Source organism: Montipora foliosa, chromosome 2, assembly GCF_036669935.1.
Source record: "Montipora foliosa isolate CH-2021 chromosome 2, ASM3666993v2, whole genome shotgun sequence".
NCBI classification, from domain to species: domain Eukaryota; kingdom Metazoa; phylum Cnidaria; class Anthozoa; order Scleractinia; family Acroporidae; genus Montipora; species Montipora foliosa.
The window spans coordinates 39,719,778-39,734,777 of record NC_090870.1 but is presented as its reverse complement, the minus strand read 5'-3'; the positions used below and the strand labels follow the sequence as shown (position 1 = coordinate 39,734,777).

At 39.9% G+C, this 15,000-nt stretch overlaps 2 protein-coding genes across 2 annotated transcripts in view; both read left to right on the top strand.

Annotated features, from left to right (window-relative positions):
* LOC137993060 (queuine tRNA-ribosyltransferase accessory subunit 2-like) overlaps positions 1–9,090 on the top strand; it is a 22,552-nt gene extending 13,462 nt beyond the window's left edge. The window contains exons 7-11 of the mRNA XM_068838715.1: positions 2,855–2,906; positions 3,617–3,694; positions 4,605–4,791; positions 6,058–6,183; positions 6,673–9,090. Coding sequence (XP_068694816.1) covers positions 2,855–2,906; positions 3,617–3,694; positions 4,605–4,791; positions 6,058–6,183; positions 6,673–6,784 — 555 coding nt within the window. The 3' untranslated portion in view covers positions 6,785–9,090. The remainder of the gene's footprint in view (positions 1–2,854; positions 2,907–3,616; positions 3,695–4,604; positions 4,792–6,057; positions 6,184–6,672) is intronic.
* A 5,416-nt stretch (positions 9,091–14,506) lies between these two features.
* The window catches only part of LOC137991650 (holothin acyltransferase-like), an 897-nt gene continuing 403 nt past the window's right edge, over positions 14,507–15,000 (top strand). The window contains exon 1 of the mRNA XM_068836703.1: positions 14,507–15,000. This exon is cut by the window's right edge and continues 403 nt beyond it. Within this exon, the coding sequence (XP_068692804.1) occupies positions 14,507–15,000 (494 nt within the window).

Genomic DNA, 15,000 nt, shown 5'->3' with positions numbered 1-15,000 from the left:
TTTACGTTTAGATACATACCCTAACAAGATATGACAAGTACTATAAGTAAGTTCAAGTGTTATTCTTGAGCAATTTCACCAAAAATTAGAAGGAAAAAAGGAGTTTAAAGTAAACGTTTTCTCAGTAGTTCGTTAAAAGTGCGTGGTTCCACTGTTTTAAATGCTGTGTTTTAACAGAATAAAACATTTTCATTTGGTTGCGTTCTCTTTAATTTTTTCGCCTTCCTTCCGTTCCATTTGGCTGATCCACTTTTTTTACCAGATCTGCGAACTTGGGCATACTTTCTGAAGGTTGTGTCAGCTTGCGACCATTCTCGTTTCGAGATCCCTTCGTTTCTCCTAGCCGGTGGAGCCTTCGCACGAGAAAACGAAGGGCTCGTCATATATGAGTCGTCAATAGTACTAAACGGCGGAGGCGCTCAGAAGCGTTACATTCGAAGAGTCTCCATGTGAAGCCTTAAGTGGCCTCAACTTACAGAACGTGCCCCTTCGTGTCGAACAGAAAGAAGCAATAAGGAATATTGTAGTTTTAAGCAAAGACACGCTGATCATTTTACCGACCGGCTGCGCCGCAATTTTCCCTTTCGTAAACAAGCGAAGCCACTTGGACGAGACTTTGTCGTTTGCAAATGAGGGGACAAAATACTTAATCTAGGACTAGATTACCAGCGTAGGTCACTTACAATTAAAAAAAAATTTAAGAAAAAACCTTAGAAAAAAAATTAGAGAACTTTGATGAAGTCGGTTCAATGAACCACTACACTACCGAAACAACAACAACATCTTGGCAATTTTAAAGTATTTAAATGAAGCTAACCCTAACAATTTACTGAAAGCTAACCGAATAAAAAGGCTTGGTTGCTAAGAATGGCATCGACCGTCAAAAATGGCATCGCTTGTAACTCAGGGGCGGATCCAGGAATTTTTGATAGGGGGGGTCCAAACCTTGACTCAGAAAAATACTACAGAAACTTTTTTCAGATTAGTGGCAAAATAGAATGGCTCTCCATCAAAAAACAAGTCAACCAGTTGAGTAATAATAGGCGATCCTGCAGATGCGAGAATTTTAGACTCAAACAAGTAGTAAAAAAAAATTCCGGTTAGGGAAGGGGGGGTCCGGACCCCCCCGACCCTCCTCCGACCCTCCTCCTCCACTGCTTGTTTACGAAGGAAGACCTTAGATAGCAATGACCAGAACCAGATTGCTGACCAGCGGTTTTCGTTAAAACAATGGTTTCCTCGGGGTGCTCAGTCTCGCGGGCTCAGAAAACCTGGTTGTGGCCATTGTTATTAGGGAACTGGTCAAAACTACTATACTCGAACAGGACCCACCTTTGGGGTAGGGGGGTTCTCAAAGACACCACCTATCTTCGAACTTATCACATGAACATTACTGACAACATTTTATTGGCTTTTTAAATTTGAGTTGACACAGGAATATTCAGCTAGCAAGAGTCGGCATTACTAGACAAACAAGAAAAGTGAGGTTTGAATCTCACTGTAATTTTTTACTGCTGGATAGAGGGGTGGCTGTGCAATATAGACACCATCTTTTGACGTTAAAGAAGGGGAGTGCAGGCAGACACCACCATCTATTTTGTGGTTTGGTGGGTCCTGTTCGAGTGTAGTAGTTTTGACCACTTCCCTTAAAGGTTTTTCGTTTACGAAAGGGAAATAAGCGGCTGCGCCACATCGGCCATTTTTACTTCCGGTTCAAGATTTTATTGATCCCTAGCTAACCAATAGCCCTTATTCACGATAGCCGCCATGTTGGTTTTCAAATTGTCATGCAAATTAGCCGTGTGTTATGCTGGGGGGCAAACATTGGAATAAAGGCAAATTGCGGAAAATCGGCTCGTCTAAATATTGAATTAACATTGCTAAAAGTACAATTTCGAATTTAGAATTAAGTACCTTTTACAACAATTTTATATCTTTTGATTGCCTCCGACATTTTGACTTTCTACTTCGTTATCTGCTCAATTTTTGCTAAAAAAACATCAAAGTAACTTGTGTAAATATTCTATTTTACTCCTTAGGTGATAAACATTCAATGAACGTGAAACAAGTAACCTGTGTGGCTAAGATGTTCGTTATAACCTCTCGCTTGTGTTGTTTGCCCCCTCAGAATTGTGTAGCTAATTTGCATGATAAAGGCAAATCCAACATGGCGGCTATCGTGAATAAGGTCTATTGAAAAAATTTGAATTTCCTATGTCTCCAGAGGCCAGAGCCCATCCTTTTCTCATGCAAAGGATCCACCGCCTAAGAAAAACGATGGCATCTGGGAACGAGAATTGCTTGCGACATGTTCGCTCGCTTCCGAACCTCACGGTCCGCTCATTGTATAATTTAATAGAGGTCGACATGTGGCATGTCTTCCGCGAAGTTTATCGAAATGATTCGAAGCAATAGGTAGTGTTAGCTGTGTTTATTTTGTGGTCTTTCCTTACTGGTTGAGAAACTTCAACCACGTCAGTCTTAACCGGTTTTAGTATAAATACACAGGTGATTATACAAAATCGCGCCCTCTCATTGGCTCGCTATCTCGGATTATCAGCCGATAATCACCTCGACGGACAAAATGGCTGCCAGTAGTCGTTTTGCCACTGTAAGTGAAGATGATTTCGCGTTGAAATTTTTTTTCTCTTTTTTGAAATAATCACCTGTGTATTTATACTAAAACAATTATTCGCCTCAGGCTCAGTGATTATAGGTGAATATTCGTCTCGGTGAATATTCACCGATAATCACTTCGCCTTCGGCGAATAATTGTTAATTAGTTGATCGCGACCAAAGTTTCCTTCATTCAGTGAACTGAATGTTAAATTTATATCGCTTGCATTTTTATCAGGAAGTCCTACCGAATGAAAAGCCTCGTCTGATCCATGGTATAGGGACTCCTGGTAAGTGTAGATAGCTATAACGTTAGTCCAGCATTAACTATTGCACAGATAAAATATCCGGTTTGTACAGCCGGTTTGTACGCGGCCTTGGTGCAAGAGGTGCTGAGTTCGCTTCCCGGATCTCGTATCCTTGTTTCGACTTCTTCCCTTTCAGTGTAGCTTAAGTAGCTTTAAATACCCGTAAAGCGGAGCACTGATGGAGAGGGGGGAGTAAAATGAGCACACCGTCGACCTCAGGTTTGTCAGTTGAATTACTGGTACGAGTTATCGGCATTAAATATGCATGGTTACTTTACTTTACTCTTTCAATTTAACCTTTTGATAGGAATAATTTGCTGCAATTTTGTTTGCGCTTGTCGTGAAGTCCTTAAGTCTTTTCAAAAGACGTTATTTGTTGTTTCTAACAAGGCTCCCTAAACTCTAATTAGGGCTGCAGAGGAATCAAGAATTTCTTTGCCAATTTGGCGAAGGGCTTTATGATAAGGACTGGAGATAGAAAGTCTAGAAGAGTAGGACCTGGTGTGTCTATATAGGTCTCAATCCATTCTCGATTAGACATGTTAAATCACGAACGTTACCCATTACTCATATCGTTTCCCTTTTCATTCTTTTTATCTTTCTGTACAGATCTTTTCACGGCAAGCAGAGAAAATTGACTTTCGCAAAAAAAAATCACTTTTTTATTCATGTTGTGTTTTATCTTTTTTTAGAGGAAGTATTGCTTGCTGTAGAGTGTGGAATCGACCTTTTTGATTCATCGTATCCTCCAATCTTTGCATGGAATTTGTGTGTTTCCATTGGCAACTCCTGCCAGTCGAATTACTCCCAACACAGAGGGTTGATTGTTAGAAAGTTGCGAGTGATTTCACGTTCATGCAGCTGGCATGGTCGGCTGATTAGTCCAAAAAGTAAACGAAAAAAAAAAGAAAGGAAAGGACCTTTAGTTAAGTGTATAGTCGTTCTAGCGCTAGAACAGTAATTGGGGACACTGGAAATTAACAATTAACGCAAATCAAGTCAAAGTTTGGTTTTTGAGAATGTAAATAGTTTGCTAAGATGAAGATCTAAATCGAAGGTCTAGATCTAAATCTCGACCAGATCAACTTCTAGGGTATCACAGCCAATAGCACTCGTTTTTGTTTGCTCGAAGAACGAAAAAACTAACGTTGATCAGACCTTTTGAACAGGCTGATCATTTCTCCATTTTTGACCTCTTTTTTTCCTTTCTAAGTAGCGTTCGAGGCTTTTTTGATTTTCTCCATCATTCCCGATGATGTTTTTGCGAAATTTCAGGAAACTGCCAGACGCATCGCCAAGTTAGGTTGTTGAACGGGGACTGGGGGATTGGAACAGAGCAATTAAGAGGATGAGTAACGGCATAGACTGTCGTCGATATCCCCAAACCGTTTTCTTACCTTGGCAGTAATCGTCGACCATTGAAGAGATCCAAGATGTGTTGCGAAAATAGCAACATTCCCGTTTTTATTTGATGTCTGCGACCATCCAAGGCGATTGGGGTTGTCTCAGATTTCCACTTTTGTTAAGAGGGTAGATACTCGACGATCGGGAAATACTGAAGTCCCTTATCTCCTGAGAATTTTCCAAGACGTGAGAACTGAGCTTTGTAGGACTCCCGTGTAAACCACTACATCGTATAGTATTGTTCTTTAACAGTTTTTATATATCCGTGTCAAGTAGCGGAGCGCGGGTGCGCTTTGGATATTAATTGGAGCAAAAAGAGATTTAGACCAGAGCTTACGTATTCACCAACTGTTCAAGAAACAGAGGAACAAGAAAACAAGTATTTCCTCGATGAATGGCATCACTCGTTTCAAGAAAACGTAGACAAAGGGACAATGCATGAGATAGATGTTAATCATTCAAGGCAGGTTTCTATTTCTCTGAGTATTTTGACAATCCTTTAAATGTTGGGTTCTGGAATTCAGATGGAAACTGGGGACTCACTTTTAATGCATGCCAAAATTTTATCGATAGAGATTCGGAGTAATCAGTTTCGTTGGAGTTTGTTTACTAGATGAAATGCTGCCATCTGCTGTAGCCTTTTTAAAATCAGAGGCAGAGACGACTTTGTCTGTATTGAGGAGACATGCTAGGAGACATCAATTTTGATATGGAATAACTATGGACTAGTTGTCTTTGAGCGATTCGTCTTACGACCCTATACACCTTATTTCAAAATGGCCGTCATTTTAGTATTCTCCTTGGCCCAGTTCCTCAAAAGCCGATTAACGCTAATCTAAGATTAAAAATTAACCAAGCTGTTTATTTCTCTACTCCCAAATGCTGTTCAACGCAGATTTTCGGCATGAGAAGACGTCAATCTTGAAAAAGGAAAATAAGCAAAAGAAACTTTCACCAAAAAGTTGAAAACGTGAAACAAAAGTTTACGCTAATCCTGGATTAAGTTAATCAGCTTTCGAGGAACCGGGCCCTTGTTTCCTTGCGAATAATTAATTAGCGGTTTCTTTGGCCTCGCTTTCAAACGTAAAATTCAAAGCAATATTTACTTCTGCTACTGCTACTGCTACTGCCACTGCTACTACTACTACTACTACCACTCCAAGTAGTCTGGCTCCACAATTTTGAACAGACTGAGGCTTTTTGATTAGATACTGTGGTAGGCCATAAAGAATGCGTTGCAGCTATCCAGTTTACAAGTTATGAATGCATGAACTAGTGTCTGCGTAGCATCCACAGAAAGATGTTTCCTTATGTGAGAAATGCTACGCAGACGGTTTCATCAAGTCCTTCACGGGAACGCACGAGCCGAACAAATCGATCTGCTCCCAACTGTGTGGCTTGTTGAGCATTGCACTGGCATCCCAGGGGGCATGGGTTCGAATCCCGTTGGTGCCACCTGGAGTCAGGTTTATTTAAAAGGAAAAACCTTAAATAACAATGACCACAACCAGGTTTTCTGAGCCCGCGAGACTGAGCACCCCCAGCAAACCATTGTTTTAACGAAAAACGCTGGTCAGCAACCTGGTTCCGGTCATTGCTGTCTAAGGTCTTCTATTTAAAAGCGGCAATTACTTAAATTGTCCAGCAAAGTGCGAGGATCATTTGTCTCAGTCGAATATGAATTTTGTTGAAGACTTTTGTTTAATAATGAGGATCTGGTTTTATTTAGGTTTAGCTGTGATTTTTCTCCACTCGTGAATGGCTGCACCTGTTACTGCTGTACAAATCATACGCGGGCGTATGTTCACCATTTGCTTGTTACCAAGGAGATGCTTGCAACAGTTCTGCTTATGTTGTAAGTAATCCATATTACAGTGTCCTACTATTGCCGGTCAGGTGTACAAATGGATGGTGATGAAACAGTATGTATAGATGCAGTAATCTTCCCATTTGCAAACGGTCGGTGCCATTTGATGGACATCTCGTTTTTTTTTTTTTTAACTTTTACGAAACAGGCACCAGTTTGCGTACTTATTTTGTTCAGTATTAGCTCTTGCTCAGGCTATTTTCTCGGTGCTGCAATGTGAATTTTATAAATACTTATAAGTTGATTCAACAGGTTGTTTGTTCTACGTGACATTCATTGATAGCGTACCTTCCTTTCTCTCTCAATATAAGGTCAACTTGTGAACGCCGACTTTATTTTTCCATGACCGTTTGCTTGAAGCGGGGGGTGGGTCGGGCCAGGCAGAGTTCTTTATTCGATATTTTTAGCAAGACTATTTTGTCGGTTTTGTATGATTTACGTATTTCAATTCCTTGCTTTGTCTTTCTTGAATTTTAGGCACAATTTACACGAATACTGTAAGTTCTTCTCTCAGCTTCGGTTGTCAGTGGAAGAAAACTGTTTTGAGGAATTCAAAGATACTGTAATGAGAAGTCGTTCTCTCCACTGACACATTGCTAACATTATCACGGCTTCATTCTGCCTTCTCACGCGTTTTGCAGACCTGTGTAAACCCTCAACCTGGGCGACGGCTACTGCACATTCACGCAATTCTCCTCTTTCCTTTAAACATTTCGACAAATGGAGAAGGGAAGCGATGGTACTGCACAGGGAGATATCTCCTTAGGAGCGATAGATAACAATGGTCAACACAGAAATGGGAACAGAGACAAATTTTTGAAAGATATACTCGTCCATATTTCGCCCTCGATTCATTCGCCAACTGAAGTTCAAATTGCACTCATGGTTTGGTGTGACACCGCTGTCAATCACACTATCGGAACAGATCGGATCCAGCGTTGTGATTTGACCATCTTGGTTCTGTCTTGAACGGTCCGTCTACTGTCGCTTCAACTTTTCGAGGCAGCAGCAAGAAAGTGAAACCGTTGGTTGGTTGGTCCGCATATTTATGAAAGGGGTAGTAATTTGAAAGAAGGAGGGAGGGTAGGTGGGGAAAGAACAGATGAGCAACCCAAGTAAAGCAATGGAAAAGGCCACATATCCGGATGTAGCCTGCGTGTGACTAACATTAGCATGACTCAAGTTAACTTCATTTAAATTCCATTTTGTATTACTAACACTAAAATTACCGCGTTTAGGCAATTGCTGGAGGAGATTCTTCTGACGATATCCAAATTGGTGTCACCGTGAAGAAATCACCACTTGGTGTGAGCCTAACTTTTACATGTATTTCTCCTTGAAGGAAAAAAAAAACAATTCTTTGAGGGTAGCACTTTCAATGTCCAAGTCATTAAAAGAAATATTTTCCTTCAACTAAGTTATGCATTCTTACATGTTACTACAACAAGGAAGTCGAGCGTGCTATCAAGGGTTTGTCTGTAAACAAAGCACCTGGTAATGGTAACATATCCGCAAGGACTTTTAAGGACAGTTCAGTAGTAATTCTACCACCAATCGCAAGCCTTAGGATTCCCTCCTTTTACACTGGCACCTTTTGCTAAGGCTTGGAAGATTGCTGAGGTGATTCCTTTCCCAAATTTAGGTATGACCTAAGGTCCATGCAATAATCGACCGATTTCCCTTTTACAGATACTGTTCGCAAAGGTTTGTGCGCACCTTACTCGTGGACAGTTTGTCAACTTTCTAACAGCAAATTAGAAGTTGGCAGAAAGTCAAACAGATAATGACAAGCTTCATTGAATTGAAACCGCCCTTCTGTGTTACAGGCGACTTGTAGTCGGCAATAGACGAGAAAAAGGTCTGCTCTGGTGTAACTTTTTAACAAAAAAAATATTAAGACTATTCTCACTCACGGAAAAGTCTCGACGTGCCTTTCATCACCACGTGAACCACACGTGTTTTCGGTTTGTCTTAATTCTATTGGCCTTTAAAGTCCCTAGAGGCCGTCATAGGGCCTTTTATACACCCCGCTTGGCATATTTCGCCCTCTTTTCGCAAGTCCACTCTTAGTTTCAGTTCGTCCTGTTTTCCCCTCCCACCTCCCCTTCAGCGACGCTGGAAAATCTTAACCCTCAGCTTATTCTGCGCCTTAAACAAAATTTTTTCGCCCATAACTTATCCCCATTAAGGCACAGAGTAGCTATTATGTGAGTGTGAATTGTTCACTATACACAACACAATGTTTGCAATACTAGACATCACGCAAAATAACGTCAATAATTACGATACATTGGGATGCTGACAGTACTACTTTTACATAACTATTAAAAGACGACTTACTAAAATAATTTGTAGTCCTGGAATACATTTTAAACGGAAAGTACATTTCCTGAATAGACCTAATGATGACCTAACTCAATGTTGTACCCAATTGAAATCTCCCGGGATTAAGATTCTTTATGTATTGTTTTTGCATGATAATGTAGCATTCATATTTAAATGATATGGAAATACCTGGAACAAAACGTTTTATTCCCAAAGGGTTTGAATTGGGTACAACATTGAGTTAGCCGATTAGGTCTATTACCCCATTTCTTTTTGAACCACCCATCGTCCTTACCCTTAACATACATGTAGTAACGTTCTACTTCATACTTTATTTTTATCTTTAACTTAATCCTTGAATGTTTGGAATTAAGTTGCTTCTTCTGCAGTCCCACAAGTGTAGTTTGTCAATAATGATAAAATAATTAAGGAGAATGTAAGAAGATGATTCCTACCACAAACATCTTGAAGAGTTAGTTGGATCTCGCGACCGGTTAACAAATGCCAGATTAATTCGAATTCAGACCAAAAAGACTCTGAATAAGGGCACAAATAAAGAAGATGGAATAATGTCTCAGATCCTGCTTAAATCGTTTACCACAAAACCAAGTTTATACAATTTAGAATTAGTATTCTTTCATTTCACCTGAAGTCACGGCGGCCAGCGAAAACTTCTTTTGGGAATTTGACTCTATGATTATGCAAAGCTACATTTTTCTATTGTTTTGGCACAAACATGGCCGTCTTATCACGTTAGTGCAATCAAAGAACAAAAGGACAGTATTTTATACTGAAAGCAACAGCGACGAAGCACAAAAATGTGTTTCAGATTGTCCGATGACAAGTTGACTTTGCTTTGCAGTGTATTCATAGTGGGTGTAAAAAGGTTGTGCTTCGTTAATTTTTTGACTTCTCTCTAACATCAAACGTGCTGTCGTTTATTGTTAAGCATGCAGGGAATGGTTATCGAGTTTACAGAGATGCTGGGCATGAGGTGAGAATGAAAAGAATGTCGCAAACCAGCCCAAGTTAAAAAAAAACGGTTTTACGTGCTGTTTCTGACGGGGTTCTGTGTTCCTCATCATTTGCAACTCAAGAATCTTCCTAGCCTGTGTACAGCCGCCCGCTCTCCGAAAAAAAAAATCGGAGAGGAGCGTCTGTGATTTACCGTTAGTAATCGTGTTCAATACCATGTGATTTTCCTGGAATGTGTGGAAAAGGATTTGATTGATTATTACCCTTCGATCAACAACGACACTGAAACATCAACACCGTGGGTACCAACGTGAGAGATTTTACGATGAGTTCGTGTGTACTTTGCGCACGGTAAAAAATACGAATAAAAATCTTTTTGACGGTCAAAGAGGTTTTTCTTTTAAAGTAAGTGCGGAATTGTTATCTATGGAGTGTAAAGTGGAAATCGATTCTTCGTACATCATCGTTGGAATTGTTTCTGTCAGCGCTGAAGACACGAAAGCGCTCCTGACGAATCTTCACGAGGTGAATATAGCACGATTCAAAAGATTGTTCACTCGAAAACGTCTCCCGCTATCCCCTTACCAGTGAATGTAATCCCAACGCCTTGCTCTGTCCACCCTAGCCATTCTCAAGAACAATCTACAAAGCGTGTTGCCCTGGATGATTTGAGATGCGTACATATCGAGGAAAAATAACGGCTCATCGGCAACGATCGGTGCTGCTCTGAAGATCAGAGCCCTACCCGGTTAGAAGACTTGCAAATATATCCTTCCCTTTTAAGAGTGCTTCTATGCCGTAAAGCCAAGGAATCTTAAACTATCGGAGACGCTCTTCAATGCACGTTTGCAATGGTAAAGGCTGTTTCCATATCTCAAAGTGCCCTTGGACGTGAGGTGCCTGGGAATGAAATAAATCACTGGAATCGAACATTCTCGTTCCCAGATCCCATCGTTTCTTTTAGCCAGCAAGGCCTTCCTAGATTCTAGGACTTCCGGAGTTGGTAATGTATGAAGTCTTGAAATATTCACCAACATAGTGAGGGCACAATGGCGGCTTCACGAGGCACCGAGATGCTCTCTAATGTCCTGCGTCTCCTTAATTTACAGTCGATCTCTCTTCGTGAACCGCAGGTAGACGCACTGAGAAATATTGTGGAGAAAAGGAAGGATGTTTTAGTTGTTTTGCCCAATGGATATGGAAAATCCTTAATATGTCAGCTTTTGCCTTTCCTTTTTGATTCGTGGATGGAAGTCAGTGACTCTGTTATTTTAGTTGTATCGCATTTTAATGCCTGGAATCTAGGACTTCGAAATCCTGTCTCTTATCTCCAGAGCCCTTCGTTTTCTCGTGCGAAGGCCCCGCTGGCTGAGAGAAACGATGGGTTCTGGGAACGAGAATGTGGAATCGAAATGCTAACAGTTAAGCCTAAATATTGTTTTAGGCCTAGTTAGGCCTAAGGTTAGCATTTCTAAGGGGTTTGGGCTTTTTCAACAGTTACATTATAACCTCAGTCTGCATTTTACACTGACCGATTCCAGTGATTTAATTTCATTCCCAGGCACCTTACGTCCAAGGGCACTTTCAGATATGGAATCTCATTGACCACCATTTTGAAAATTTAGCTCCACAGAAATATGAGCCACGTAAATTTTGGTTAGCGTAGATCACTCAATAATGAATGCAAAATTATTCCGGAACACGATTACCAACGGTAAATCACAGACGCTCCTTTCCGATTTTTTTTGCGGAGAGTGGGCGGCTGTACGCAGGCTATTTTCGGGCGAACTATTTGTCCTTTGCATACGTAAACCATTTCATTTTAGGTCGATTCGTTTGTCAGTGGACAGTATGATTTGAGTTCCTTTCAGACCATTTGTTGTTTATTAGCGTCCTCAATTAGCACTGTAATGTACTATAGAATCCTCTTATGACACTTAAATAAAGGTTTCATCATCATCATTGCTGATCCATTAGTGATTATACGCTAAATCAATCATTCATTTGTTAAACCGCTTCAGATTACATTGAATCATTGACCATCGTTTGCCGATACTTTGAACCACTTGCGTTTTTTTCTTTAATTCATTTCACAGTAGGGCAAACCATTTGTCCTTTGCATAAACCGTTTCGTTTTAGGTCAATTCCTATCCGTACCATACGAGTTCCCCTCAGAGTCATTTGTTGTTTCGATGAAGGATTACTTTGTAATTACACTCAATCAACCGACCTTTCGTTTAACTTTTCATATTACATTGAACATCGATGGTCTGAACCACGTTAGGTTAAGGTAAGCCATTTAGTAACATCACACCGGACCGTTTGGAAGACGAATCGATTTTCAATTCCATAAACCGGTTTCGGTTAGTCTTTTCCGTTTTAATAGTAATGACTACAGAATTTCCTATCTTTTTATTTCGTTTATGGTTTGAGTAAACAATTTGACAGAAGGCAGCAAGACTACTTGTATTTAGGCTACATCAGCCCTATTGCGCCAGTGAACCAGTTCACGTTACTTTGTATTTTTGACGGCGGCCGCCCATACCACGTGTAAGCAGTGTGAGTTTGAGAAGGCAAAAAAACGAGGCTTTCGTGTCAAAACAAGAATTTCTTATCAAAGGTCTGTCTGATTTCTTGATTTTTGACTGTTTCCTTCTCCTTTTTTTCGAGTAATTTGAGGTTTGCCTGGCCTTACCGTGGAAAGTATGGAAAGGCACTGTATAGCATATGCATGTGTTAGTATGCGACGTGATAGTGTTATACACCTTATTCCAAAATGGCCGCCGCACGGTGTTAGAGAACAGACTGATATTTCGATACAGCAACAGCAAAACAGCAAATAGAAGTTTATGAACCTGAATTCCTTAAGCCGTGTGGCTGAGTGTCCTTGTATACTCTTAAATACTCTAATGTGTTCTTATGTGGTTCGACTAGCTGGAACATAAAAGCAGAAAACTACCTTTAATAACATTCTAAACTGTGATCTAAGGCTAATCACGCCACGAAGAAAAATCGAAGAAAGAACAGATAAAGTGCACTTTAACCAAATGATGAAATAAAAATCTTATTCTAAACAAAACTGGAAAATTCTAAACTTACTTTAGTCTCCGAGATGTGAATGTTTCGTTACATTTTGATCCGTGAGAGATCGTCTCTTGCCTTTCAGTTGATGTGAGAGCTAGATATAATTAATTAATTAATTAATTAATTAATTAATTAATTAATAAAGTTACTTTTAAAGGAAAACAACGAATTATTTGAGTACAACATGCAAGAACGTGAAACCTAATGAATTACAAAATTAGAAATTTGTCACGAAAGCTGATTATTGGGTGTGAAAAACTAACATTGTTAACCGAAGTTACAACCTCAAATGTCCGAAACTATCGAGGGCAGCTTCCATTCAACGACTGTTGTTTCTCTTCTTCTGAGAAAAACGTAAATTCTGGATAGGAACTCATAATTTATTTTCACATTTCGCGCACTAAATCTCTTTTATAGATGGTTTTCATCTGACGTCACAGCGGCCATGTTGGCGTACAGAACAATCGAGGAAAAATTGGAGTGTATTATAATGCAAAACATGAGTCATAATTTGCTATTGTTTTGAGCAACAACATGGCCGTCTCATCACGTGATTGAAAACCATCTATACTCTTCTCCATTCTTTGATTACCAACATAATATTCATTCATATAATATTCATTCATATATCAGAAGGTCATCAACAAGAGGTAACTTCTTTCTCGAATATTCTAGAATAAACAAGCAAAATATGTCTTTTTCAAGGAATGGTGTTTGAAACTGGAATAGCTTATATAATGAATTTCGTCAAATGCCTAAAACGAAATTTAAACGCAACATTCACAATAGCTTCTTCAGAAACTCGGAGGCAAATGAATATATTGATTTATCGGATTTGAATATGCCTTGAAAACCGAACTTATTACATTTGCATTATCCTTCCAGCTCTCATGTAATTTGTTTAATTTTCCAATGAATTTTGTTTTCTTTTTTCCCAAATGCAATACTGGTCAATATTCAATTATTATTATTATTATTATTATTATTATTATTATTATTATTATTATTATTATTTTATGTTCCCTTCCTTTGCTTTTTTTGGTTTCATTACCTGATTCGTACTTCATATTTTGTTCAGTAACTTTTTTTATGCACTGTAAAATAATATTTAATTCTATGCGTCAAACCACTGCTCGCCTCGAATAGCTGTAGCTAACTCCGAGCAGTGGTACATCATATGTTTCATGTTCCAAACTCTGTAATAAACTTGTAAACTTGATTGCACTCACGTGATAAGACGGCCATGTTGGTGCCAAAACAATAGGAAAATGTAGCTTGAGTTTTGCATAATAATACACTGAGTCAAATTCCCAAAAGACTTTTCTGCTATTGTTCTTTCCACCATATGGCCGCCGTGACTTCTAATCAGTTAAGTCTGTTCAAATTAAAAGTGCTACACGTCCCACGAATGCAAAACCGTAATAATTTCTTGTACTTGTACATGTTCATTGCCGTGACTTTAACATCGCCTGCTACACGGCCAACGTTTACAAAAACGTAATCATTCCTAATATCTGTGAATGTTGACCCGAGAGTGTCGCTTCCGCGCGCCCTGAAACGAACACTGCTTAAACGTGGGCTCAACTGTAATAAAAGCTATGTTTTTCCCTGGTAGTCGCGCAATTATCCTGTAGCTTCATCCATCACTTATGTCACGATCCAATGCGTTTGACAAGTTTTGATTGACAACTCTATCCCCCGGGGTCCACAAGGACTACTATGATTGTCTAGCTCAGTGACCCGTTAAAATTAGGGCCAATCAAGGATGAAAAGTCATTCGTCCTGCGCGCCATCTTCATGAGACTAAGGACTTTTCGAAAGTCTATTGTAGGCCATTCCTGTCAGCCAAAGAAACTTCTGGGACGTAGTCGGTGGCTTTCATACACATACATGCGTCCGCCAGCCACAATTCTTGTACAAAACATCAATGGAAGGATTTAGCGTTCGGGTTATCGAGACAGAAACCGAGTTCGAATCGATAGTTATCAAAGCAACGGTAGAGGAGAACTGGCGACCGGGTTTAAATGACGCCAAATGCTTTTTTTCGTGTGATCCATCAGGGACAATAGTGGGGGAAGTAAACGGAAAACCCATCGGCAGTGTCACAATTACGAAATACGGTGATGACTACGGATTTGTGGGAATGTATATCGTCAACAAGGAATACAGAGGCAAAGGGTACGGACTGGCGATGTATATGGCCGCGTTAGACAGAGTGAAGCCAAGAACAACTGGAGGATGCGCGTTGTTGGAGCGAGAAAATATGTACAAGAGAATAGGTTATCAAAGCCTGTTGTATGGGGCGCGGTACGACTTTCATCTTCCCACTGCCTTAAGCTGCTTTTCAGGAATATCGGAGGAATCGTTGGTGAATATTCGGTGCATTGATGAAGTAGATGAAGAGGCGTTGTTCATCTATGA